At 40.6% G+C, this 27,302-nt stretch overlaps 1 protein-coding gene across 2 annotated transcripts in view; it reads right to left on the bottom strand.

The window, feature by feature from the left end:
* Positions 1 to 301: 301 nt before the first annotated feature.
* mgat5 (alpha-1,6-mannosylglycoprotein 6-beta-N-acetylglucosaminyltransferase) overlaps positions 302 to 27,302 on the bottom strand; it is an 85,538-nt gene continuing 58,537 nt past the window's right edge. For both annotated transcript variants that reach the window (XM_062414591.1, XM_062414592.1), the window contains exons 11-17: positions 24,490 to 24,623; positions 12,273 to 12,422; positions 6,444 to 6,590; positions 6,224 to 6,340; positions 5,326 to 5,400; positions 4,424 to 4,581; positions 302 to 4,048 (exon numbers count right to left, since the gene is read on the bottom strand). In XM_062414591.1, coding sequence (XP_062270575.1) covers positions 3,850 to 4,048; positions 4,424 to 4,581; positions 5,326 to 5,400; positions 6,224 to 6,340; positions 6,444 to 6,590; positions 12,273 to 12,422; positions 24,490 to 24,623 — 980 coding nt within the window. In that variant the 3' untranslated portion in view covers positions 302 to 3,849. The remainder of the gene's footprint in view (positions 4,049 to 4,423; positions 4,582 to 5,325; positions 5,401 to 6,223; positions 6,341 to 6,443; positions 6,591 to 12,272; positions 12,423 to 24,489; positions 24,624 to 27,302) is intronic.

Genomic DNA, 27,302 nt, shown 5'->3' with positions numbered 1-27,302 from the left:
TATAATTCATCTAAAATCAATATTTCCAATGAAAAGGCCAAAACCAACAATGAACTATTAAAAACACATGAATGACAAAAGTGGGCACAGTAGTTTACTAAAAGTCAATCCCACATACTGTCCTGCTGCTTTAATATTGATACACATGTTGCTCTGTAGCTGGAAATAGTCCCTAAGAATTGCCTCATTTTCTCCTGTTTGATTCCTTTTTTGCTAAAAACTACAACAACCAGCTGTTTTAGGAGTTAATTAGAAGGTGTATATTTGTGACTTGTTTTTAAAGTTTAAAATCAGTAGAACCAAATGAGTTTGGGGCAGAGTGTCAACACTGTTGGTTTGAGTCTTTTTATGGGTTTTATTGATGGTACCAAAGATCCAGTACATCACCAGCCTTAACCTTTAAATGAAAATGATAATACCACTGCCATTTTTTTCTTACTTTATCATTTTGAAAGCTTCTGAAGAGTCTGAACCCGCTCTCATCTTTGTCACGACTACACAGTTGCAGTTTTCTCTCCACTGCAGGAAGTCACATGCAGAACATTAAGGGAATGGATTGCTGTGACTAATCAGTTTAAGGCAAGAAATCAGAGAAAAGAAACATGTTGCGTAACTCAGATGACTCAAAACCACCAGTTTATACATACGTTTTTATAAATCTCTTAAGTGGAAGAAAGGAAAGCAGGTTTTGTGTTTACATGGATGTTACAGAAATCAAATTAGCCTGGAAATGGCTGATAATCCCATTACTAGAGGACATGTTATTCCACTGATTGGCTTCTGGTGTGCATGGCAAACATGTGCCGCACTGACAAACTGACATTGGTATTATCCTTTTCATGTGGCTCTGGGGCTCAAATCACTGATAGTTAAAGGATACATACAAAAAAAATTCAAAATTCAAATCAACTGAGCAATAAATCTGATTTAGAATATCGAGGAAACAAGAACAGCTGATTTTGTTTTCCTGATCTGTGGAGATCATTTAGGATCCTACGGTGTGTTTTTTAAGTGACCCTGATCTGAACCCTGATCTGTGACCCAACAGCTAGACTCTGAAAAAAAAAACAACTTAACCATGAAAAGGCACATCATGTACTTCGAAACACTAACTTGGCGGCAGATCACAGACCTGTTTTAAAAAAAAGTTTAAAAAAGAGAACATAAAAATAGTCTGAGCTGACAAAGTGAGAAAGCAGAGTTGGTGTAGCTGAATCGCTCAAACTTAATTTACAGCTGTGTGCAAACAGAAAATAAAGGTGGGAGACTGGAAATAAAAGCACTGAGTATGAGGCTCCTGCCGGCTTTCACGAGGTACATTCATCCACTACTGTTCATCTTAAAGAGACAGTGATGAGAGGAAGAACATATACAATAAAACATGATAAATAATGAAATCTGGCAATAAGATCATTTAGGACTAAAATTTCAGTTTAAAAACAATAGCCATGCATGATTTAAACATTTTTAAGGAATAAAATAACGAATCACATCTTTAAAAAACACAATAATCAGCTTATATGTCAGAGCCAGTTAAATGAACGGAGATATATTTGTGCCAAAATGATGTCAGCGTGAGGATAGAAAAAGATTTCTTGCAAACACAGAAATAATTGATCATTTATAGAGAAACTATTATCACGCAAAGAATAATCCAGTTTTCATCTTATTGATTTGAGTGTCATTATCCACACAAAAGTATATATACATAATCTCTTTCACTGGGTTTCATTCATTTGCCTTCATTCAAAAACACAAAACCTGAACACACTCGCTCAAACGTAATGATGTTTTGTGTGATAATGATGATTATTACTTGTAAGAAATATGTTTCTGTGCTCACAATTGAGGCACAAATATAATTCCGTATATGAGAATAAGAGAATATTGTTCAAAACGTATTTTGCTTTTTTGGTCTCTTGGGAAAGTATTTTTTCCTCCTTCACATCACTGCTTTCAGTTGAACAGAGGCAGATAAAGCCCCCTCCACCCATCTCTCTCTCTTTCTCTCGGTCATAGCTTTGAAGATAAACACTTTTTTTCTAATTTTTTCATTTTTAAATTACTCTCCATAAATAAAAATCTATAAAAGGAAAAAAAAAAAAGACAAAACAGAAAACACCCCTCTTATAAATAAAAAAACAAAGATTTCCAGCAAAAACAGAGATAAAGATCTGTATACAAAATAAATTAAAAAAGAACATTTTTTAACCCCATATGGACAATATACAGTGTTACTAATATTTTGTTAAACCTCTCCAATAGATTAACGTAGTGCATTTTTTTTCCATTCACCACAAGAACTACAAATTTTATTTTTACCCTAATTTTTTTTCCTTTGCAAAATCTGCAGGCAAATTAAAATCCTAACAATTATCCAAACAAACTGGAAGAGATGCGAGGTTTTTTTTTTGCGTTTTGCAGGAACACTTTGTTGGCGTGTTTTGTTGCGTACAGTTTGTTTGTTAATGTATTGCTGTTGCCTAGGAGATGGGAGATGTATTTTTTTCTTGTTTTTTTTTCGTTGTTTAAATGGTTTACTTTGTGCACATAAAGACACGGACAAACATCTGGGTGAGGTTTTCATGTTTCTCTGCAGGCTTGTGGAGTCTTTGGCCGGTTGCCTTCAGGCTGTCTGGATGTTATCACCGCTATTCTACGACGCAACGTCACGACATCCTTTGACATGGCGACTCCGTACGCTACAGAGAATGAACCTCGGCCTCCCTGATCCTCACCTCTCGGGTGTGTGCGTAGTACCGGATGGTTTGCTGAAACAAAAGAACGATTCTCTACTGGCCTTCAGTGTAGACACACACACGCACACAAATGCTCTCGACCCCTCTTCGCAACTTCACATAAAACCTCCGTCATTTCAAACGAGCGTGCAACTTAAATGTGAACGAATTTGAAAAAAATACAAAATGAAAAGTGACCGTTATTTAGCTTCCATGTCTTTTAAGGGGGGGGGGGAATGATGCCCGCTTTTACGTCTGGAGTTTGTGTCAAGAAACGATAAAACTTCCAGATAAAAATCTAGATATCTACGTTACGTGTCCGCTCTCATCTCTTTTGTCCAGAAGAGACGAACGAGTTGGTTACAGTGTAAAACTGGTTTTGTCTTTAGCCGCCGTATGTTAGATGTGTGTGTGTATGTGTGTGTGTGTGTGTGTGTGTGTATAAATGTGTGTGTGTGTGTATGTGTGTGTTGTCAGGATGTGGGCCTTCAGGCATGCCAGTCCAGTGCAAACCTACCTAAAGATTAAACAGTTTCAGATTGGACCAGGGGAGGTGGATGGAGGGTTTGGAGTGGGGTAGAGAGGGCAGGATGGGGTGGGTTGGGGCGGCTGGCATGAGGGGTCATGTGAGTCCTTGGTCCCTTGCTGTCCTGGTGAACCTGGAGACAAACAGGCAGGCAGTCACCCATATGTGCTGCAGTACCACTTTGAAAGTCTAAGACCACTGACTCCCTTTGTTGATTCAAGTAATTTTACACCGCTTTCCAGGAATCGTAGCGCCGCCGCTGGTGTACGAGGGTTGACGGATGCTCGGGTTTGGCTGCGGGAGTTCTTCACCTCCAGCAGCTGGGGGGGGGGGAAGGGGGGACAATAAATATGATGAACACACGTAGTCCTGTTAACACTTTTCAGTCTAAACAGCTTCCAACAGAGGAGTCCGGTGTGTGTTTGACTGCATGGAGTGTTTGTTTTCATCTCTTAAACACACTCACACACTGCTCCGACTTCATTTAAACCCCAACCAGCCGTGCCCGAACCCCCACGAAATTTCTGGCGAGACTCCCCCCCCCCCCTCCACCTGCTTCCCTCCTTCTATCTGCGTGCGTTGATGCTATAGGCAGTTTTTGCAGAGCGCCACCTGGCCCTTCATGTAGTCGCGGCAGGGGCAGATGCGTTTCAGCGACTGGTGGGAGCCGGCGCAGCTGAACAGCAGCAGGTCGGACTGGAAGATGCAGTGGCGGCGGGTATCGCTGTAGGCCGGGACCACCGTGTCGGCGCTCGACTCCACCGTCTGACAGTCAACACCAAACCTGACACACACACAAAGAGATGCTTGTAATCATATTCTTTCTTTGTCCATAAAACAAGGAGACGGACCGAGAAGGAGAAGCTGAAAACACACAAGCAACTAAAGTAATTTTCATCCGCATCAGTCATGAGCCATGACCCATTTCTACCAGTAAACAAACTGCCCCCTCTAGTGGTAATAATCTGACACTGCACCTCCTGGCACTTCATCTTAATTCATGTCTGCATGTCAAACTGAACACATGAATGTAAATCTGTGTTGTGCTGCCACCTTTTGGCCACTTTTAAAATAACGAGCTACAGGTTATGTGTCTGGGATTTTATGTATGTGTGTGTGTGTGTGTGTGTGTGTGTGTGTGTGTGTGTGTGTGTCTCACCTGGCCAGATCCTTGTCCTTATTGAGGTGTTGGAAGAAGGAGGGCTCGCAGATGAGCTGCTCCTCCTGACACACCTGCTTACAGGAGCGTCCGGGCTCGGCCAGTTTGACCTGCAGGGCGGCGAGGGGGGGCCACATCACCTGACCGTGGCAGAAATCCTGACGAGACACGACGAGACAGGACACAACGTCACAGAACGGAAAAACAATAATAATATATCACAGTCGAGCTTTGAAACAACTGTCAAGTTACTGTCCAATAAAAATGAATTAAAATAGACCAGTTACATTTCTGTCATTTCACTGACATTGATAACAGCTGAACACTTTGTAAAAGACAGTAAAATAATAATTAGTACATTTATTTAATGATTGGATGTTTTGGAAATGAATAATAAAAAATTACATTTAAATAAAGACATCTAGGTGTACAAATAATGAACAAAGACATTACCTATATTGATTGTAATCCTCCTATTTCAAAAGATGATTAATTATTGATTGTATAATTGGACAGATTCCAATTTCATGAGTTACAGCTATCAATAAGTTTTGGGTCTATTATGTATTATGCTCATTATATATTACATTACATTATATAGGAGTATTATAATTTTACGTCATTTAAGGTCCTATTTCAGTTAGTGGCACTGACATTTTTACAGCCACACAGCAGAACACAATCATAATATATATCCAAAGTGATGTCATTACTGCTACTGCTTATAATGATGATGATGATGATGATGATGGTTGTGGTAGCAGAGATCTTTTAAAATGTACAATGTGCTCTTGAAGGCATCCTCAAGAGTTATACTGTACTGTAGATTCACTTTTCATGCAGCTTGAATCAAGCATCAGTAGAAAAGTGACAAGAAGATGAAATAGATGTGGATGAAGTACCTGGTTCTCAATGAAGGCGTTGACTCTCTGCAGCATCCCCTCACAGGTGAACTCATAGGGCAGGTAGGGCTCGATCTGAACACACAAACACAAACAAGTGACTACTCTGGTGATAAAGCCAGTGTGTGTGTGTGTGTGTGTGTGTGTGTGTGTGTGTGTGTGTGTGTGTGTGTGTGTGTGTGTTGAAACTTTAGCCCGCTGTCTGCTTTTTTGCATCATTGTCTTTTGAGTCCTGTCGACCTCTACATACTCTCATTTTCTTGCTGAAAACTTCAAACAGGGCTGTCCAACAACTGAAGCCTTTGTTGTTGTGATAAGTCCCTCCGTGTATGTGTGTGTATGTGTGTGTATGGGGAAGAAGATGAGGAGGAGGGTGCGAGAGCTGGAGCTCGCCACGGATCACGAAGCATATGAGGCTCGGCAGGCTTGTCCCATAAACAAAGGCATTGTTCCGACCCGCTTGGTGGAGCGCGATGCAACACGAGGTTCTGGGGCCCGGCTTTTAAATATGCATGGGCCCCCGGACATCAAGACGGAATCAGATCGCTCTTTCTTTTCTCTCTCTACGCTTTCACTCATGCTCTGTCTCTTGATCAGTTTTCAGTAATTTTTGTCCTTGAGGAAAATCAATTTAAGATCATTAATTTAATGTTCTCATCATGTTTTAGAACTTCTCAACTGTGAGATGTGCCGCTCTTTTTGCTCTTATGATATTAAACTGAACATCTTTTGGTTTCAGTGCTGCTTTCTAACATTTAAGAGACACATTATTAAAACATTTGAAATATTGTGATGGTTGTATGGACCAAAAAATACACAAACACATACTAAATTAGAAATTAGAAGAGCTCTATTAACATTGGCCATAGATCATCTGCTGTGTCTTTCCTGTGGTTACCTTCTGGCTGAGGATGGAGCGGATGGCCTTCTCCACCTCTACGGAGTTTTCGATATCCACCGTCCACACGTGGGGTTGACCGATGTAAACCTCAGCATACGGGTGCTGAGAGGTCAGCTGCAGACATGGGAACATACAGAGAGAAGTCGTCAGAACACCACACACCTTTTAAAACATCAAATCTGGAGCCAAAGATCCATTTTTTCCTTCCTCCTCTCACCTCTCTCAGGGTGGGTTTGCCCTTGAAGAAATCGGTGTTCTTGCTGCTCTTTGCCGGGCTGAATTTGGGGTTGAGGAAAGCGCAGCCGTTGGCGATGGCCTCCAGGGGGGCGGGACCCTCGTAAGGGAAGGACAGACCCACGAACAACTGCAGTGGAGAGAAAATATCAAGAGTGACTGAATCGATTAACGACCACATACTGGTTTTAGATGACAAAATCAATGGAAGATAGGAGACTGTCTGTCTGTTAAAATGCCCTTAAAGCATGTTGAATCACAATTTTTAGCTTGTCAAGTGTCTCTTTTTGTTAGTTTATTGCAATGTCATGGGTTGAGCTATTAAAGCAACACAAATTAAGATTGAAGGCTGAAAACATAGAAATGACAACTTTTAAAAAATAAGGATGCAGCTTGAACTATAGATGAGTATATTCATAAATAAAAGTATGAGCTTGATAAAAGTACTTTGTGTGCTGCTAATGTTCTGTAAGCCCAATCAAGACCAGCTCAGTCTGTTGTCACACTTGTTTTGTAAGTGCCAGCAGGCAGGAAGGAGGTGTCATGTGGGAGTCGATAGTTTGCAGCTACTGAAGCAGCCAGAATAACAAAGAAGTCAGCTGAGGGTAGAAAAGTTCACCGGCCGTGTTGGGGAGTTTTAAACCTCCCGTGTTATCAGCACAAAATGCAGCCGAGCCAGCACTTTTTTCATTTTACAACAATGAGGGGGGAAAAACAAGCAAAACAATATGAAGGCATCACTGTTGTGTTTATTTCTCCCACAGGCCAGGAGAAGTTAAGTGTAGCTGGGAGCGCCTCAGGTATTTAGGAAGTGGAAACACAGAATACCTCAGTAGTCTGATAAGAAGTTGGGGAAAAATAACAGTATACTGCAAAGAAGCTTAACTAAAGCTGAGCTACGCTGTACAAGACAATGTATCTAAAGTGATACATCACTGAATTACAAAAGAGTTATTTCACCTATTCTAGTTAACTTTTACTACCTTCTGTTTGACTTTTTGACCCCATAAATCAAAGCAACACTTGCTTGCAACTCCCTGGTCATCAGCTGCATACACCCACCACTTGTGACCTGCTCAAATTAAGACTTCCTCGTGTTACTTGAATCATTTTTAGACACCTTGAGGCAGAATTATCTAGGTTTTTTAACAAAAGAAAGAAAAAAATGGGAGGAAAATGAGAACATTTAGATTAGATTTTCTCTCCCTTAAATCATCTCGCCAACCCTTGCAAGGGTCATGACCCCCAGTTGAAGTTCAACAACTTAATCTAAGTTTATTTTTAGAGCATTTATTAAACAGTTAAAAAGGAAATACAGCATTGAAACACCAAAAATGCTTATTAAAACATTAGAAACCATTTAAAAAAGATCAGTGAAATAAATACAATATGGCTAGGAAGATGGAATGAGGAGTATTTCAAGTTCAAAGATGGGGGAAAAGTGTTTTAACCTGTTTTAAATATAGTCTTAGTGTATTTATAGAGGGGTCTCTAATAACAACCTCACTCCTCCAGATGGAAAGAGCAAATATTTGCGGGGCAGTCGCAGCATGCCGCAACCAGAAGCAGCTTGTTCACAAGAGTGTGAGACGCTGATCTGGAGACAGAGAGGAGGGTGGTGGTGGTGGTGGTGGGGTCGATCTAGGCTAGAGGATCATCATAGTGGAGGGTCAGAGCGCTGCTGGCTACAATGGCTAGTCTGTGTGTGTTTGTGTTGGTCTGTGTCTGTGTGTGTGTGTGTGTGTGTGTGTGTGCTCAAAAGAACAGAAGAGAAAGAGTCTTTAAGGGTCTCATCTCGCTGCTGGACTGATGACGCTCACATGCACTTCATGTCACACACAATGTAGTTCTTTATCATGTTATATGACTGTATGCACTTAGAAAGAATCAGACCTGGGCTGTGAGTTCAGCTCCACCTACAGTATTTAAATGCCTGGTAAGTGACAGACTTCTTCCAACAGGTGGCAGCAAAGCTCACTTCTTTTTCTCTGTGTGTATATTGTGCTCTGTGTGCGTGTGTGCGTGTGTGTGCATGCAAAAGGTCCTCGATGCTGAGAAACAGTCAACCACTATTTATAGGGAGCGAGGAGGAGAGGAGAGGGGAGGGAGGAAGAGAAGGGAGGAGGAGAGGAGAGGGGAGGGAGGAGGACAAGACAGAGACACAGAGAGACAGATGCAGAGCTGCTGTGGCTGAGAGAGAAGAATCCACACAGACTAAAGGACGTAAAAGAATAAACGACGCCTGTGTCTCCTTTGTGACCAACATAGATTATTAAGGATTTGCATTAATAAACAAATATAATTACAAGCTCTTAATCAGAAGTTGTGAGTGAAAGTGAAAAAGTTCAGGGCAGAAACATGATTTCCTTTAATGAATTTCATTGCAGTGACACATTCCAGAGAGAGTGTTGCTGCCTCAGGGCACTCGAATCATGAATGAAACAAACTCTCCACCCTTGAGAACATAAATATTCCACAAAATGTCCATGAGTTCTTCAGTTTGCAGGGTTACAGTATATGTAAAGAGAAGCCTTTGACTCACATGTAAATGTATTTACATTTATGGGCTGACTGCGCAGAAGGTTCTCATGAAAAACATAGTAAAATAATTAAAAGAACCAGCGTCAACAAAAGGAGTCTCATGGAATCAGCTCCTGTATTGCACCTCAACGATGGAGCTCCGTTCACTGAGTTTAATGACCCGGTGAGGTTATAGGACAGTTTGTTCTTGGTATTTCTAATTCTATCCGTCATAAGGTGTGTGTGTTTCCCTCTACGCAGATTAAGGGGACAATAATGATATGAGACAAAGGAAAGAGCTTTGTGGTGTGATAACTTTAAGGAGATCAGTAACTTTTGACTCATCATGCTTTGGTTAGCTTGCAACTTGAGGATCAATAAAGATACATCTTATCTTAACTTACCTTAAAGTTTGTCACATTTTGTTGCTGTTTGAACATTGAACTCTAGTCTCCTGATAAAGCACCGCACATTACAGTTTATCTCAGGAAATCAAGTATTCGTCAACGGCAACATACTCTGTCTTCACAGGGGCGTCTACAGTACTTTTTACAGTACACTCAGTTTGATATTTAAGTCCCATGAGGCCAATTATCTCCGGCAGTCTGTTTGAAGGTACAGTAAGTGTGTTGTTTAAGCGGCACGAGGAAAACGGTGCCTAAAACACCTCCTGTTTCCTTGTAAGCACTGAAACAACAACGCGGCTAAAATGTTCTGGTTTTGTGGGATTTAATTGGTTGTTCCCCTGTGGGTTCTCAATGCAGAGCCACATGTAATGAAAAGTTATGAAAGTTTATCTATCCCAAAACTGTGACACCAGTTTCGATCTACCTCCATTCTTTGTACAATATGTCTAGCACCAATTTTTGGCTGTTGTTTTCCTTAGACTTTTTCAATACTTTTTAATGATTGCCACAGCAGAATACACCTTTGCTTTCTCGGTCAATACCTCCAAAATATCTGGTTCCTTGATGTTCACCAGCAGGTTTAAAGTGCTCAGCACAGAGGATTTACAGTCTAGCAGCTTCTTTTTTTTTGGGGTGATGAAATACTCAGAATCTTTTCAGAAGAGAAGGGGGTTTAAATCTCAAGCCATCTTTCTTCTATAACTGTCTGAATCATGATCTATGGAGCTCGTGCACTTTCTATCCCTGCCCCAGCTCTCATGTGATGTCTCTCTCCTCTCTCTGTCTGCTTCTCCTCCCTCCCTGGTCTAACGGGAAAGCGTCTGGTTTCAGAGGCTAAAGAAATCGAAGCTCTCCTCCACCTGATTCTTTTGAAAGAGATGAAGACTGGAGCCAAAAAGACCAGACTCAGTCTGTCAATGCCAGCAGTAATGATGGTTTCACCTTCAGCAGACATCTCTGTCAAGTGTCTGAGGAGCATTTAATTTTAATTCCATTCCCTTATGTAATACATGTGGTGACGGACAGGTCCAGAAGAAAAGAATATAGTTTTTTCCTGTTGTAAGCAGGAAATGAAAAAGTAGCTACCTTGACTTTTGTTAAACCCTGTCCCTGAATGGTGATTGTTCAATTAAAACTTGTCAATAACAATTTCTGTTAACATTTTGAGGGTTGTTTCTTCCAAAACCAAAACCACAGAAACAAAAATGTAATAAATGGATCAAAAATTGTGTTTACCTGGTCTAATGTAAGCTACAATCAATAGCATGTTTAGCTAATTAGCAGCACCTGACAAAAACTTCCAAGTCTAATGCACACATCATTAGCTAGATAAATTAGGCTGTGGGTTACATTGAAGTCCAGTTCATGATTCACATCCACTGTGTAGCATTTTTCTGTAGTGTGGAAGCCGCTCCTGGATGCTAACAGAGTTTAAGCTAGCGTTAGCAGCTGAGTCCTGCTTGTTGTTGGATTTGGCAAAGTTTACTCTCCAGCAACTGTTAGTTCTCATCCTAAAAGCCTTTTCTAGGAAACATAGGACTTGAAAATATGAACAAGGATGTAAGCTAAGCAGCCAAACAGGGTTATTTTAGAACAGAAAAACAGCCTTCATTTTTCCTCATTTAGAAGAAAGTAGGACTAATTAGTTCTTCGTGCATACAATAAAAGAGGACATTTTATCATTAACTGTGCTTATTTAAAAAGCTTTTACACAATTCTTGTTTTAAATTGAGTACAACTGGAGTTTTCAAACAACTATGCAGCAAACGCTAGCTCAATTAGCTAGCCAGCTTTAGCTCATAAACTGTGCTAGCGTCAGTTGTTATTTGAGTCAGCAAAATAAGAGGTTTTTGGCTAGAAATGAGAAGCTGCTTGTCTGAAATCAGGGACCCATTGTTTCAGAAAATTGCTAAGAATTTCAAGTCATAAATCTGCCACCTTTATAAATATAAACCATGTTGTGCATTTCTAGTTTTGTTTTTGTGTGTAAAAGGAATGTATGAAGAAATTATAACATATGGTGCATCTAAAAAGGCAGTTTGAGGTAACATTACGCTCATTATGCCCATAAAACAAAGCCTGTTTGTGTTGACCAGCTGAACACACACACTGCGATCATGCAAAGTGTGCGTTAAGCTGCTGACACGTGTTCATACATCACCACCTCTGCCTCTGAGCGCTCACTCCACACAGTACAACCCAGTCTGGGCATGGTCTCTGTGTCTGTGTCCTTGTCTTTGTGACTGAAAGTGGTTTGAGTAGTGAGGGGAAGGAACAAGTCATGACGTGAATGGAGAAGTGCTTCTGAGGACGGCTGGAATGACGACAGGCTCGGAAGCGACAGCCACTCGGCTCAAAATTCTTTCAAAAGAGTGGCTCTGTTAAATTTGGAGACTCTCTCTTTAGTGACCCAAACATCACTTAATTCACGTGTACTTTTGCTTTTTCCAGAATCACATTTTCACACTTCTATCATGTCTTTTGAATTACATTTTTAGCAGTGAAATGTGCTTAAAAGTAACAGCTGCAACTGAGACATATTTGAATTTAGGAGATTACCTTCACAGCCGCTCAGGCATGTATTTGAGCAGTCCCATTCCTTCCTTTTCTTTCAGGAAACTTCCTTTCATTTAAAAAAAAGCTATTCAAAGGGCCTGTCTCATCCATCAACTACTGTTACTGGAATGTTTGGAGCCCACTTCATAGCCCTGGCACATAAAAAGGCCATGGTTTGTGAAAAAGACCATGTCCTCAGTATTTTGCAAACAAAAATCAAAGGACTTGTGGCTTTCATCAGTATCTAATAAGCACCGTACTTTCACACTTATTTCCCTGCAGGGTGAGATTTATTTAATGTGAGGAAATTTACAACCAGCTGGACTCACCTTGGTTTCTCGGAGGAGGAACTGCAGGTCTCGGCCGCTCAGGATGCCGTGGTTCTTCACGTAGCTTGGAAGGTGCACGGTGCTGGTGCCGTGCACGGTTCCGTGAACCTCCATGTAGCTGTGGATGACGTCGAGGTATTTCTTCTTATCCTGTGAGCAACACGGAGAAAAAATACTTCAATAAGAGAGGTCCACAAGTCAAAATCCTCCTGAAAACCACAGCCTCCATTTGCTTCATTTCAGACAGGGCATGTTACAGAAGTTCTTTACAGGATGATAATACCTACATGATTCAATTTAGTGAGAAAAAGGGTTATTCAGGTTAATCCAGAGAGTAGACACACAGACTGCAGCATCCCGGATTTAACCATTTTCATGAGTGGATCAGTATCATTATTTTGTTACGTGGCCTGCTGAACTTTTGTTCGAGCTACCTGACTGACCATCTGGCCACTATGGCTAAAAATAGCTTTGTACGAGGAGCATCAGTGCGCACAATACCCTACTATTGTTCCTGAAGTCTACCTGATTCTTGATGCTCTTGAACAAGAAGACAATGAAGCATTCAACGGATGCCAGTAAAACCAGTTTCCTTTAAACAGGAATTCCTGACCAGCCTACTGCCAACACACAAGAATGTTATCCGTGTGACTTGGAAGTGGTCAAGTTCAAACAAGAAAGCAGGAAAGGGTGAGATTTCAGTCACGTATGCAAAGGGACAATCCACCAATGTTACACATAAGATAAGTTTACATGTTATGTGTTAGTACTAGTCAGCCTGTAGTTACAGTAGTAACAGTTGTCTTCTTAATGTCTTCTGTGGCCTTAACCCCCCTCCCCCAAAACAAATTCTGATGATGTCATAGTGATATCATTAAGAACTCATCTGATGTCTTGGCCTCTGCTGCATCCATGTCGACCGTTCTTCTTTTAATACAACTGTTATGTATCCTGCAAATGACTACATTTTATAGTAGCCTTCAACAGCTTGAACCTAGGAGCTATGAACTCTTTATAAATGAACTGACTTCATATACAAAGTCATCTAGGAAGATGAATAAAAGTCATATATATTTTATCATGTCATTATGTGATAAATCATGTTTACTACCAGTATATCCTCTATATGGTGTAACAGATGTAATGTATCCACCCTGATGAAGATACTTGTGTTTTAAACCACTTCTCCCAGAAATAAAAGTTTTTCACACACTCTTTTCTCTGGCTTAAAAAAGCTTGAAGAATGTTTCAGTTTTCGTCTACAAGGGCACCTAAAGGTTTCCTGGACTTATTGTGTTCTTTCATGTGTTTGACGGAATGTGAATTTAGTGGAAGAGATTAAGCGTACTGACAAAGGATTACAACTGATATACATGATGTTGCAACGCAGTGAAAGCGACTCAAGGGCAAGTGTAAGCAGGAGATGAAGTGAGGAAAAAATTCAGTCTTTCAAAAAGAACAGTTTCCTGGACTGGCTGATAAAGTGTTTACTCTTTATACATTATACTTTATTTTTTATCTTTTTGGTTATCCCTGTCAAGTTGCTCACCCAAGTTCACAGAAGGGCTTCTTGTTAAAAAGAAGTCATGTTAATCAGTTTGGATGGAAACATTACTTTCATATAAAAGGCCTTTGATCGCCCCCACGCTGAGACTGACGTATCAGCTCTTTGATTTTTTTTAAAACCAGGATGTGACTACTGTATGACCCAGCCAAATTTGCACACAAAAATATTCCCGGTTTACCTCCTGCTGAACAGCGGTGCAACGCTTGTCCTTTTCAGTTTGTCCTGAAGCGACACAGGGGCAACATAAAGTGAAGTGGACTGCTCTTAAAGCCGAGCCCCTCAGGAAGGCTGTAGAAATGAAAGCTGACCATTTTTTCCATAATGACAGAAAGCCTCAAAGGCACATCCACTGATGCACGCACACACACATGCAAACACACACACACACACACACTCATACACGCTGGAATACGATTGATTACCAATCCGGTTAACACTGATGGGGCAGTGAGGCCTCGTTATTGTTAAAAGCTACCTGTTTCAAATTCACACCCAACCAAAGACAGCTCTTACACACGAGCCTGCCTTTGAAAACAGCTTTGCCTCCAGGACATTTCCCTACTCACACTCTCCCTATGTGTGTGTGTGTGTGTGTGTGTGTGTGTGTGTAAATGTGTATATGTGTGTCTACCTCAGTGCTTCCTTTTGGAGCTTAGGTTTCAGGTAGCCGCTCGTCAGGGTCCCTGGAGGCCCTGCTATCAGATGCCTCCAGCCAGCCTGCTGTAACTAAAGCAGGCTGGTGTGTGTTTGTGCAAGTGTGTGTTAGTGTAAGTGTGAGTGTGTGTGTGTGTGTGTGTGTGAGATGAAGTCCTAATTAGAAGGTGAAATCACTACCCTGTAATCTTTTCACTCAGGAGAGCTGAGCTAAGATTTGTATGTGTGTTGGGCTTTATAAATGAAGGTTACCTGCAAGTAACAAACACACACACAAAAACACACACACTTTTAAAAAGCTATAATAGGTTGTGAATGAGATCAGGAGTAGCTGATGACAAAGAGCTGAGGCAGTCACATTTTAACGTCTGTAAAAGTGAGGCTTAAAAACACAATCATTTCAATGCAGTCTGGTGACTCATACATTAGTTTGAATAATTTAAGATATTCTTGCATGATTGAGCTTAAGGTTCAAAACATATCTCATGATTCAGACTTTGAATGGTTTGGTGGTGTTAAAATATATATTTCTATACAAATTCTGTGAACACTTTAAGGGCAGATGGTTGTGGTGAAATCATGTGTAAATGTGCAATATATGACACAACTGTAAGTGCCTAAAGAGGAAGGGGAAAAAAAACTCAAAGGAAATGCTTCAAAAAGCCTGTATAGGCAGCAGGATGTGTGTGATGTGTGTTTATTGTAGTCACTTGAGTGGCTGCATGTGGGTGTTAAAAGAGGAGCATAGACCACCGTAACCCTTCGAGGCAGTCGCCGCACAAAGCTTCATGGTCAGAGGACGTTACTGGCAAAAAGCTCCCTGAAGCATCTCACACACAGACACACTCCAAACAGGTTGAAAGAAAAAAAAAATCCCTTGCAAAAAGATCCAGAAGTGAGAAGAAGGTTTACACGTTGCATTTTTAGATCACTGTTGAAGCACATCTCATTATTCATTGTGGAGTTTCCTTTTTCCTTGCTTTCTTGTAATGATATTATGTCAACTCCGATTCATAAAGCTGTCTCCATTGTCAGCAGACTGTGGAGTATAAAGAAGTTATGACTTTGTTATGCTAACCGGAGCAAAGACAGACTGATAATATTACAAGAAAGTTTTCCTCTCATGTCCTTGGCGGTGTCTGTATACATCTGTGCTGTACGTGGCCGTGTACATCGCAGGGCACACGCTATACGCAATCATGCAACCAGGCAGCAGATCGATCGAGGCAGCCTTGTACGGGAGCACGTGCTTGGGGAGTTATAAAATAACTGCTTCAGCTAGAGAGCTTGATTGAAGCAGGAGAGAAGGAGGCGGAGGAGGAGGAGGTGAGTTTTATGACCTTGTAAATCAGAGGGAATTTGTAAACCCTGGCTCGCTGAGGAAACGGGAGAGGCGGCGGCTGCTTTCTGTCGGAGGAGGGACGGGTTGAGGGATGAGCGTCTTGGGGAAGGTACTGGCTGAGACACAGACCTCCGAGGCTCACGGCGAGGCAGTAAAGGCAAAAAAAAGGAGGTTGAGATACGCTGCTAACTACCAACCGATGTCACTCATCTGTCTTTATAACCACTAACATTACAGCTCTCAACAGTTTATGAGGAAGAAATTAGTAAGGTAATAAGTTGCAACATTTTCCTACTAATAAATGTCAGGTTTATTATGTGTTACCAGCTAATATACCAGAATAGGAATGCAATATAGTTTATATTCAGTTCATGAAAACTTTTACATGTTTAGCTGTAAAAAGCCTCAATTATACAAAACAAGACCAAGAGTCAATGGCCATGTTAGCAGCTATAAGAGGCTGTATTTAGACACAATGGTGCTTTGAGCTAACATGCACACAACAGCAATATTAGCCATGTTTAGCACACACTGTGGTAGATTGGTATAGAGCAGTTGATGGAAATCTACTGGTCCAATTAGTATTTTGATTGGATGATGAGGCTAAGATGAAAAGTCAGGTGATGACCAAAGTTATGCACAAAACATCACCACAATCTATCCAATAGTTATTGACATATTTCATTTTCAGTATCCATAGCAACATGCCTCTAAGCAAGGCTAAAAATAGTCGTAACAAAAGGCTCAATGTGCTCAAAAATGATGTGAAGAATGTGCAGTTAACCTCCACAGAAGATTGTTCCTGTGTTACTGATTGTTCATGTGTTTACAGTCTTTCAACAATGACTCAACTTTATTTGCGGGATAAGTGGGATAAGGAAGCATAGAGGTCATGCTTATTCTGGCATCAGCCATCATTTCCTGTTAATATTTAAAAAAAATATTAAAATCTAGTGCTGACGGATCAAAGGTGAGTATTTATGAGTTGGTTTTACAGTGACACTCAGAGCTGAGGACAACACAATCAGCTCTCTGTTCTTCACCTGTGCTTTGACAGGTGATTAACAAGCGTGATATGAGTTTATTCAACTTTTCCTCTATGAGTTTGTGAGAGCTGAGAGCGGATTCTGAAGTTTCAGAGCTTTATCTTGACAGGAAGCGGTGTCAAGACACTGGGGATGGAAATGATTCATCTTTCTTTACAGCTCCATTTAACTGTATATTTGATACAAACACTTCTTCCTTCTATTCGTTTTTTATGATCTTTATTTAATAGGGAATTTATTTTATTTTGATGTTGTCATTCTACGAGTGATTTGGTGCACAGGTCCTGAATAAAAAAAGATTCAGAACAAAGCATGGTATGTGCAATACTGTATGAAACTGCAGTCACCTCAGGAGGAAAGAAGGGTTTTTGCCTCATCAGACTGCAGACAGGTGCGCTTGGTTTAACTTACTCGGCCCTCAAACTGCCTCCGATATCAAACATCAAACGCACCTCAGATCATCTTCCTATCTGAAATCATTTCCGACAGACAGACTCCGGGGCCCCGAAACTGGAAGCTTGTCGGTAAGGACCACATTTTTTTACTTCAGCCATTCTTCAAAGAAAGAGGAAAAATCCTTTTTCGTGACACATGCGCACTCACTCTTAGACACAAAGCTCATTATACACATATCTCTGCAGTGATGCCCCAGTGCTGAGTCAGTCACACATATGATGCCTGTTCACGTTGAGTACTGGTGCTCCTGCAGTGGCTGACCTTTACCCCTGTGGCGCCTGTCTTTATTATACAAAGCAGTCTTTTACAGTGAGGACATCTTTATCTTTATCCCTCACATCATAGAGGGTGTGATAGAAAGCATCATGCAAATCCTGACCCAGTTTATGCAAACAGATGAAGCTTTTTCGAATGTAATACGATGTCATGGTAATTAGTGGTCTTTTTGTCTGAGCAGATAAGGAAACTGATGTGTTACTGTAGGCTTTCTAGTTTTCTTGCATGCTTATTTTTACTCTTCTTTGCCTTTTTGCTCATCTATGACTTGAAAATATTTATACTGCATCTATCTTTCAGGTATATATACATGCATAATTTCATTTAGTTTGCTGCTGTTTTATACAATTTGGTGCATATTTCATGAGCTATTCCCAAAAAATACTACTTTTTAAAAGGCACCTTTTTGTATACACTGCCTGCTGCTTTGCTATTACGTTATGCGTTACTCAAAAACCATCTATTGTATTAATATCTCAACCATGGTAGTAAGTGTTTTAAAGCATCCATTCAATCCTATTTTAAGTCTAACTCAGCCATAAAGGTTGAGTTTCAAGCTTCCTCTTTACTTGGAAATGAAGCATAGAAAAATACACCATTACATCTACTATATGACTCATAAAGATAAAAAGACACCTGGACTGACAGATGAATGTGTGACAGATGTAGTTAGAAATAAACAGCTTAGCAGATGTACTGTAAAAGCCAATGGGCACTTTGACGGACACATTAGAAAAATACCCAGTGGAACATGAGTGGTAAAATGGTATCCAGAAGTGCTTGGAGTGCAGTCAGGTGTTGTTATTTACTTCAATGCTCTGCTACGCCCCATTACACATAATAGTGTATAACCTATTGGAGTCTGGGTGCCGGCCAGAGCGTGTTTTTGTCTGTGGACACAAGCGGAGATGCTGTGTGATCCCTGACAAGTCTGTCCCTGCCGCGTTTATGTCGGCTCAGCGATCACCCGAGTGTAACGCGCAGAGCACGTGTGAACAAGCGTTGACTTGTAAGCGCGGTGCAAGAAAAATAAAATGAAATAATATAAAGGAGCAGCAGCTATAGTATTACAGCCTGTCCTGTAGCGATGGAAACACCTGTAAAGTCAAATGCTTCATTGGGTGCAATTAAACGCTTTGCACCTCGTATACAGAAGCTAATGGCACCGGGGGGGGGGATTAACACTGTTTCTATACATCCCAACTGCTGTCAGTGGAGCATGCAAAGCTAAACAGGTGCCATCGAGAAGAGTCATTATTATTTTATGCCTAATTATCACAAAACTTGCGGGCTTGAAGGGTCGAGCTTCATGTTTAATTAAAATAACACACATTTCCTATTTTCATTGCAACAGTAAGGTTATAATTCTACATATTGTTTCCCTACTTTAATTAATATACATGATCCTCTGTTCATTACTTTTCTGTTAACATCCTGAAATTTGGCAGTTGCATCCTCTCTTCCTCTCATAAAGTCAATTACTGCTGCTTTGATGATCACACAACCAATCAGTGTTGACGTTTAGAGGTCCTGTCCTACTTTTGGTCAATAAAATCAAAGTTAATTACAGATCATGAAGTAAAGATTCTTTAAAACTGTTCATACTTAAATACATTTTTTTTTGCTGATTTTAAATCTTAAACTTCAATTGACGTTTTAACTGTATTCTTTAAATGACACTTCAACTGCTTTCGGTGCTTATACTGTGTGAAGTGACAGCTTCACTGCTTTCATTTCGTATTCTTTAACAGACTTCATCTTCTCAGATCTCCACCTTTAAAAAAAAAAAGGGCATCTTCTTTCAGTTTATACACTTGAAGTGGTTAATTCTTTTCAGATCTGACTCAAATGACCCATCCAGCTCAGTTTATTCCTTCTACTTATACACAAAGTTCAACTGAATCTACAGCAGTTACACTTAAATCGACACTTTTCATTTTAACTGCCACTTTACCTTCTTTCAACCTTCACATGTTTTATGTACACTCCCTCCAGAGGACCGTTTCTACTTTGTAATATACTGCAGATGAACTGGAAGCATAATATCCAACTCTACAACTTACAAAATAAAATCTTCTGGAAATGTCTTGGGCCTAATTCAATGAAACGTTAGTGACAGAAGGAGTCTATTTAATAACCACAATAACATTTCCCCGCTCCCATCCACCCATTTCCTCCAAAGTCAAATTCAGGTTTGCGCACTGGCGCTCGTGCACTGTTTAACGGTACAAGAGATTGCAACATCAGATCAGACTAGCACAGTAAAATAGGGAGGTTTAATGTTCGACCCAGCTCGTGAAAAAAAGGGATGAAACACTCTGTTGTCTGTTTATGAGCCTGCAAGGGTAAGAGTATGGGATGGTTGGCCTTCCTGCTCTGCATATGCCAACTCTGTGTGTGTGTGTGTGTGTGTCCCTGTCGCCTCGGTGTAATTTGTCTTTCTCCACCGTGTCCTCTGATCTGCTGCCAAGGGCCTGCAGCTCTCCCTCTCTGTACGTCCAACCCATCCTCACCTTTTCTCTGTGTCTCCTTCTGCCTCATCAAATGCTTTCTTGAAACAGGGACAGTGACCCCGTTTCATGCGGCATAAGAATCACCTAGCAAATATCCCTCTATAGCTTTTATTACATCCGATCAATTAGAGAAGAAATGCGGTGAAAAGACAGCGCGGTGCTGACCGGCTGCTTTGTATGGTGTGTGTACGTATGGGAAAAAAAGAGAGAGAAAGGGAAAGACAAGCAGTCGGTCTCGGCTCCCTCGCTCTGCCTTTCTGCTCCTCCGACTGGGGTTGCTATGGAAACGGCTCCCTCTGAGGTGGTCTGGCTATTTTATTTGGGGGTCTAACTATCGACGCTGCCTATTTGACAATAAGAAATAATTGCTTGCCACCCTGGTTGTTTAATCCCAGAGATGTACTCCAGGCTACCAGAGAAGAAAATAAGGAATAAATCGATTTTGAATGAATGATCCCAGTTTGAATCACAGCAAATTTTCAGGATCAGTTTTTGAAGATTGGACACACACAGAGTTTTCTGAGAGCAAAAAATGGAGCTGTAAGTAGGAACATGGCTCAAATTTCTGTATTTCTACGCAAAATGCCAGCTTTTCACGTTTTTGCTTTAGTAATGTGTTTTTTTAATGAGTATCCTGCAGCTGTGTTGGTGATTAGAAAACTCAGGTTTGCAGTAAACTGAGAATGCAAGGAAAGACTACACTCAATAAATGCTGCTGCTCCTCGACAACCAATCCGTGTTCCTGAGTTTTGTTTGCCAAACGCTGAGCGAAATTAAGGCAGTTAATCGCAAAATTAAGCACAACTTTCGGCCCTGGAGCGCTGAAAATCTCCGCCTTGTGCTTCCCAAACATCTGCACGCTGTTAATTAGCTCACAGTCATTTATAATGGTAAGATTCCAGCCAAATAAACCTCATTAGGCATTCAGTGTGTTTCATGATGGAGCGTGGCACCGCTGACAGAAACATCCAAATTGAGTATCAGAAGGCGGAGACGTGTCTGAAAAGGTTACGATCAGCTAGTTCACACTTTCAGAACACATTACTCTGTATGGTGGGATTTTTTTTTTCTCTTTAATGAAATCTCCAGAGGCCACATTTGTCCTGTCCTGCTGCCAGATTCCTGATTTCTAGAGCCAATAAGCCAAATAAGCAAAAAAATGCTCACACAAATACTGATGGAAATAGCCCAAATTTAGCATTTTTTTAACAGATGGAGATTTACAGATGACATACTGTATGTGTGCGACAGGCAATTTAATAAAAAAGTGCTGATTTTTCAAAAACTGCAAGAAATATCATATCATACCACAAGTTTACACCGTTCCATGTACAAAGGCTTTAAATTGATGAGCTAATTTTGTCAGGGGGGCAAAAGAAACTGCTTTGTTCTCATGAGAAACTCATTTGCACTACAAAGCGTCTGGTGGGCATCTCTATAAATGTACGGTGAAGGACTGGTGCACCGCTGTGGAAAATGTGTGTGAATGAGAGGGCGAGAAAGAGAGTGTAAGTGTATGTGTGTGTGTGTGTGTGTGTGTCTGGGTGATTACTCAGTCTGCTTCACACACACACTGGTTCACTCCACACACCTGTGGGATGAGCGTGACCTGAGCACTTCTGCATACTGATGAGGCGCAGAGACAGAGAGAGGGAGAGAGAGAGAGAGAGAGAGAGAGAGGCCTTTAAATAAGCTGTATTATATGTAAAGACTATGACTTACTTAACTCATATTAACCCCTTAACAGAATGGGAGCTGAAGGATTTAATAAACGTCTGTGGCTCCTCTGGTTCAGGTACTGTTTGCTACACTCCAGGTTTCAATGTCCACAATTCCTCCACAGTATTATTATTTTACAGCCAAATTAAAGAATGAACAAAGACATGTGATAAGACTTATCTGGAAATATTGCATTTCACAGTTTTCCCCAGCTGTCCTTATCTACCTTTAGTTTGTTTTTTAAAGAGCCTCCGCATGACATGATATCATGTTGTTACAGAAGCTTTGCTTTGACACCGTTACAAAGACTGTAAAAAACTATTTAATCCTGCATATTAACCTTTCTCGAGAAGTCTTCAGATCATTAATTTCACAACTTTCATGCAAGAAAATCCGTTTCCTTAAAGTAGGCCCCACTTTCCATTTTGAATAATGGATGTCTCATTTTGAAATGAAACCCCCTCAAATATGGAGGAACATCGAAGGACGGCGCGGTTTAAAAGGAAGAGGGAGGGAAATGGAATAAGCCAGTCAGCTCGTTATCAGTCAGCCCCAAAATGGCCCTTTAATTAAAAGCAGGAGGTAATGAACACGCTTGGGAGTCTGATTAGCAGCTAATGCCCCTTGCTGTGAACTGATGGGCTCTCTGGTCTGCCTTTTTTAAAGCTAGACTGAATGGCGCGCCACTGTGTGCGCTGTGACTGCAGCAGCAGCACCATGGATGCCTCTGGATTAAAAATGGAACACCTTTAGAGATTTAAAGATTTAAAACAGAAACAGTGTAACTGGATATGTTTGAGATCCGGTGAATATTGTCCTTATTTGAGTTATTGTTTCCAAATCACAACACTTCTGGTGCTTGTCCAGTTTGATCCCATTATTATTATAAGATCATATGGAAAACTGGAGGGATTTTATGGGTCATTGAAAGAGTTGTACCCAAAGAAGGATGATGTGTAATTAATTGCTACAACAACTATATGAAAAAGGCAAATAAAGAGTCTTAATAAATGCAGGTTATCATTTAAACGGTTTTGGACATTTTAATTAACCTGAGACTTAAGGATAAGGATCTTCAGGAGTGGAATGATAAGGATGGAATAAATATATTTGGTTTAAGAGTAATTGTTTTGGGTTTTTTTAACTTTTAAGTAACCACTGAAGACATTATTTATAAGTGTGCTTGTTTGCTTGAATATTTGTTTTTTATTTAGTAACTTGTAATTTTCCTCTTCACTGTATTATATTGGCCCTTCACTGCTCAACTGTTGCTGTCACACTTTATGTAAATAATTCCACCTCAAGGTCTATTTACTGGAGTAGCTGTTCTGCAGCTTTCAGTCATGACCTTCATCAGCAGTTGCAAATGCAGATATTCAAATTCTTATTCATTGAACGCACTCATTCATGCTGGCTTAACACTTGAGTATTCAGTATGTTGGTAACATGTGTCAAGGCTGCTGCGCCCTAAAGCTAAATAAAAGGCAGATTACCTGTGTGAACATATGAGTGAACAATAAACACTCATCCAACACTTGAATTACACTGTTTAAGTGCAGTAAGGCTTGTTCTAGACACTCAGTTCCTATCTGCTCCAGTGGAACTTGTCTGATGCACTCCTGGGTGTGATTGTGTTTGAAGTGTGTGTAAATACCTCAAATCATTAGCAATTTGATAAATGAGAAATGTATTCAAATGGAAAAGGTTGTATAGAAGAGTATTGTATGAGCTCATTAGTCTTATTCTTCAATGCTACATATCTTTATGGCACAGCGTCTCCATGTGAGAAGACATTTTGCACTACAGGCATGATACATGAACACTATTCTCTCTTGTAGCTTCTTTTATCTTCCCACCGAGTTACTCTGTCAGACATCTAAAGGGCCGGTGGGATCTGGAGCGACCCTCTCTGAAACATACATGGTGTTGGCTAAAAGCTCATCAAGGCGCAGGCAGTAATCCAACCATCCATGGCGTGCCAAACAATGTGCAAATCTCTTCAAGTCTCCGAGTGGTTTTTGTCTAGGATACAGTAATTCCTTGGTCTTCTGTGCCGCAGTGTGAGCATGCATTTGAATATATTAAAAAACTCCACGGAGAGGGTGATAAGCTGAATTTGAGCTCCTAAACCAGACTGTTATTAAGTTTCCTGTTAAAACCCAAGGTTTTACCCAAGGTTGTTCAAAGAGTTTCACTGCGGAGCTCTCGGAAGGCTGAAAATGGGTTATCCTTGGTGCACTGGTGTTCTGTGCTATGCCAAGAGAAGCATGTCACTTTCATCTTCAGGAGGAATGCGTACGTATATATATATATATATATGTGTGCATTTGTATATGTAAGAAGTGTTTGAAAAGGTGCGAGACTGTGTGAGTACATTCAAAGATATATTTGCAGGGTTTTCTGTGCATTGTGTCTGACTCACAGTAGGCAGAACTAGATAATAAAGTGCTAAACTGAACTTACCTTTTTCATAAATGTCAATAAACTAAACACACTCTTAATGATCCGAAAGATCCATCTACTGGGAGCAAAAAGTCTGATCAGGCTGCATCAAGGTGTCAAATGTAAATATATCAGGGTGTGTACAGTAAAAAATATGCACAGTGTGTTTACATAATGTCTTATACTGTCTTGATCTTAGTACCTTCCAGAAGTTGTCAACCTTCCCGTAGACGAGCGACTGGTTCTGCCTCTTGATGTCATCGATGTGTTTGATGTCGCTGGCGTTGAGGTGCTGCTCCACAACAAAGCCCAGGAAACTGTTGTCTGGTGTGTGAGCTGCAGGATGAAGAGAGAGAGGGGGGAAAAAATTTACCTGGATGCAAACACACACTCACACACACACGAATGTCATCGTCTGCCTCTAAAGGATTAAACGGGCTGGGTTACAGGCTTTCAAAAGGCCTTTTTTCCACCTTTTTGGGCACATTCAATGTGGTTTACAGCTAGACAAAAGGAAAGGAAGAAAGAAAGAGGGGATGACAAATGACCTCAGACACTGTTGGCCATTTTCCTCACCGTAATAAATGCATCAGTGATGCAACAAACAATAATGCCTGGGATAAATCTTACACGTGCGTCTGCTTTACAAAGTGAATGCGTTTCACTTAGATGAAGCACATTTCAGCCTCGACGTTTAGCACATTTCATAATTCCAGAGAGAGACGGGAACAGTTGCACAACACAGCTCGGCGAGCGCTCTGGGTTTTTTATTTTGTGAGTCTGTGTGTGTGTGTGTGTGTGTGTGTGTACCCCCTCCGCTCCTTACTGCCCAGCAATGATTGGTTACTATGGCAACCGCGAGACGAGCAGGTCAAGTATGAGAGCCTGACGCTGGTGGCGCTTTACCTCGCTGCCATCTGCCTCCCGAAACAAAGTGTGAAGACACAGATAGGGGGAATGTGGACGGAGCAGATTCAGCATGAAACGACCGAGTCGGACCGTTTAGAGTTGAAAAATTGAGTACGAGCAGACTGAGATGGAGACCTCGTCACCCCCCTCGTTCTGCTCTTATGAAAGCGAGTGGTGGATCCAACAGGCTGTGAGGGAGGTGTTCTAAGGGCACATTTGTGGTTTGTGCCAAAGCCCCTGAAGGAGACGCTGTGGTCAGAGCTTTATTTTTTTTTTTAAACCACAGAGGCAAATTAAGGTCGGTCAGTCAGCGGAGAAGCGGATTAATTCACTTCAGTGTAGTAAATCACACGAGGTCTACTGAGAACAATTCAGCAAAGAATCTCGACGCCGCTGACCATTCAAGTCAGATTCAACTACTGAAAAATACCCTCTTGACTAATAGCACCTTGTGTAATAGGAGGGGGTGAATCAATACGTTTAAAAGCTATCATGCAGGAGATAATGGCAGAAACAATGACGTTGTGTTTAAGTTCAACCATGCTGCAGTAGTTTCACAAGCGAGGTACGGGTGTGACATTTTCTCCCGCTCGACAAAATAAACCAGTGTTTGTTCACTCCATCTCTCTCGGCTCTGGCTAAATATCCTTAGGCAAACATTAAAAAAAAGGGGGAACAGAAAGCAGGAAATGTGTAGATTTAAAGAGAACTAGAGACTGGGTGATTATTAGACAAAGGGGGTAAAAAAAAATAAAAAGGTGCAAGTCTGATTTTTCCTGCACGATTTGAAAAGATCATGACATTCACATAAAAAAGTGCCGTTATGTGCACTGTTGTGAGCATAGTTGAGGTTTCCAGCGCAGTAGTGGAATGTTGTCTTTGGATGCTTATCAAAGGTAACCCGGCACGTCACAGTTTACACATCAAACCGACACACTTTCTACTCGCCGTCTTCTTGACTAGACATGTTGAGTAAGATGTGTGGTGATAGAGAGTGCACTATTTTCTTTGGGCGACATGCCAGTCAGTAGAAAATGTTACACTATTGTGGTGAAATCTCTTCTTCACACTGCATGGGATTGTGTATGTTGGCTGCAGATCAGATTCTTCTGCACATGTAAATCTATTGTATTCAGATTCTGTTCCTGTTCTGTATGTACCTGCGTTACAATGCACAGAGGGGCCTTTTGTTATGCTGTTATTTTACTCTGTGTAGTGTGCGTGTGTGTGTGTGTGTCACAGAGCACGAGACTGTTATGGAGACATCACCTGCTTCCTGATGCTAACTGATAAATCAATGACATTAACTGTATGAATAGAATATTACACTGGTTTCCACATGCATTAGCCAAGTCTCATCCCAAAATAATGTCAGAAATTTGATAATGGTAATTATGTTAAAGGAGCATTCCGCTCATCATGTGTCCTACTAAGCCTCGATAAAATAGTTGTATAACATGTTCTGTATCTCTAGAGGATCTTTTTCACTGTTCAGAAGTTAATCCCGGTGATGTCATAGTGACGTCATCAGCATTATGCCAGTTTTGGCTTGACATTTCAACTTTTTGATGCATTATTAAATTGCGGTTGTGGCATTTGAGAGACGTGAGTGTTAACCACCCATGAGGCAGGGTCTAAGGAAAAGATGTTGTTGAGTTGCATTAGGGGAATTATAGGCATTCAGTGTTTTTGGAGCTTGACGCATATCAGGGCGATAAGTGCAACACTGTGTGCTTGTATAGAAAAGAAGCAGGAGAGTGAGTATCAAGCAGGTGTAAACTTCAGATGAATTACTTGTATTTCCATCTTTACTCTTATTAAACATTTTTCATTTAAATTAATTAATATAATAAATTAAATAAATTAAAAATAATCAAATTTCATTATTTCCTTTCTTGGTTCTATTGAGACATATGACTAATTAAAAAAAAAGCACTTATATGGCATATATTCTGATAACTATAATTGCATGATGTGAAATTTATAATAATATTTCCAGCATTATGTCTGTTAAATAGCCACCGAATCACTGAAATACTATTAATATTATTAATACTAACAGATGTTAATTATAAAGCAGGGACACTTTGGCATGACATTATTAAC

Source organism: Scomber scombrus, chromosome 24, assembly GCF_963691925.1.
Source record: "Scomber scombrus chromosome 24, fScoSco1.1, whole genome shotgun sequence".
In the NCBI taxonomy this organism is placed as follows: Eukaryota; Metazoa; Chordata; class Actinopteri; order Scombriformes; family Scombridae; genus Scomber; species Scomber scombrus.
This window is presented reverse-complemented; position numbering and strand designations above follow the sequence as displayed.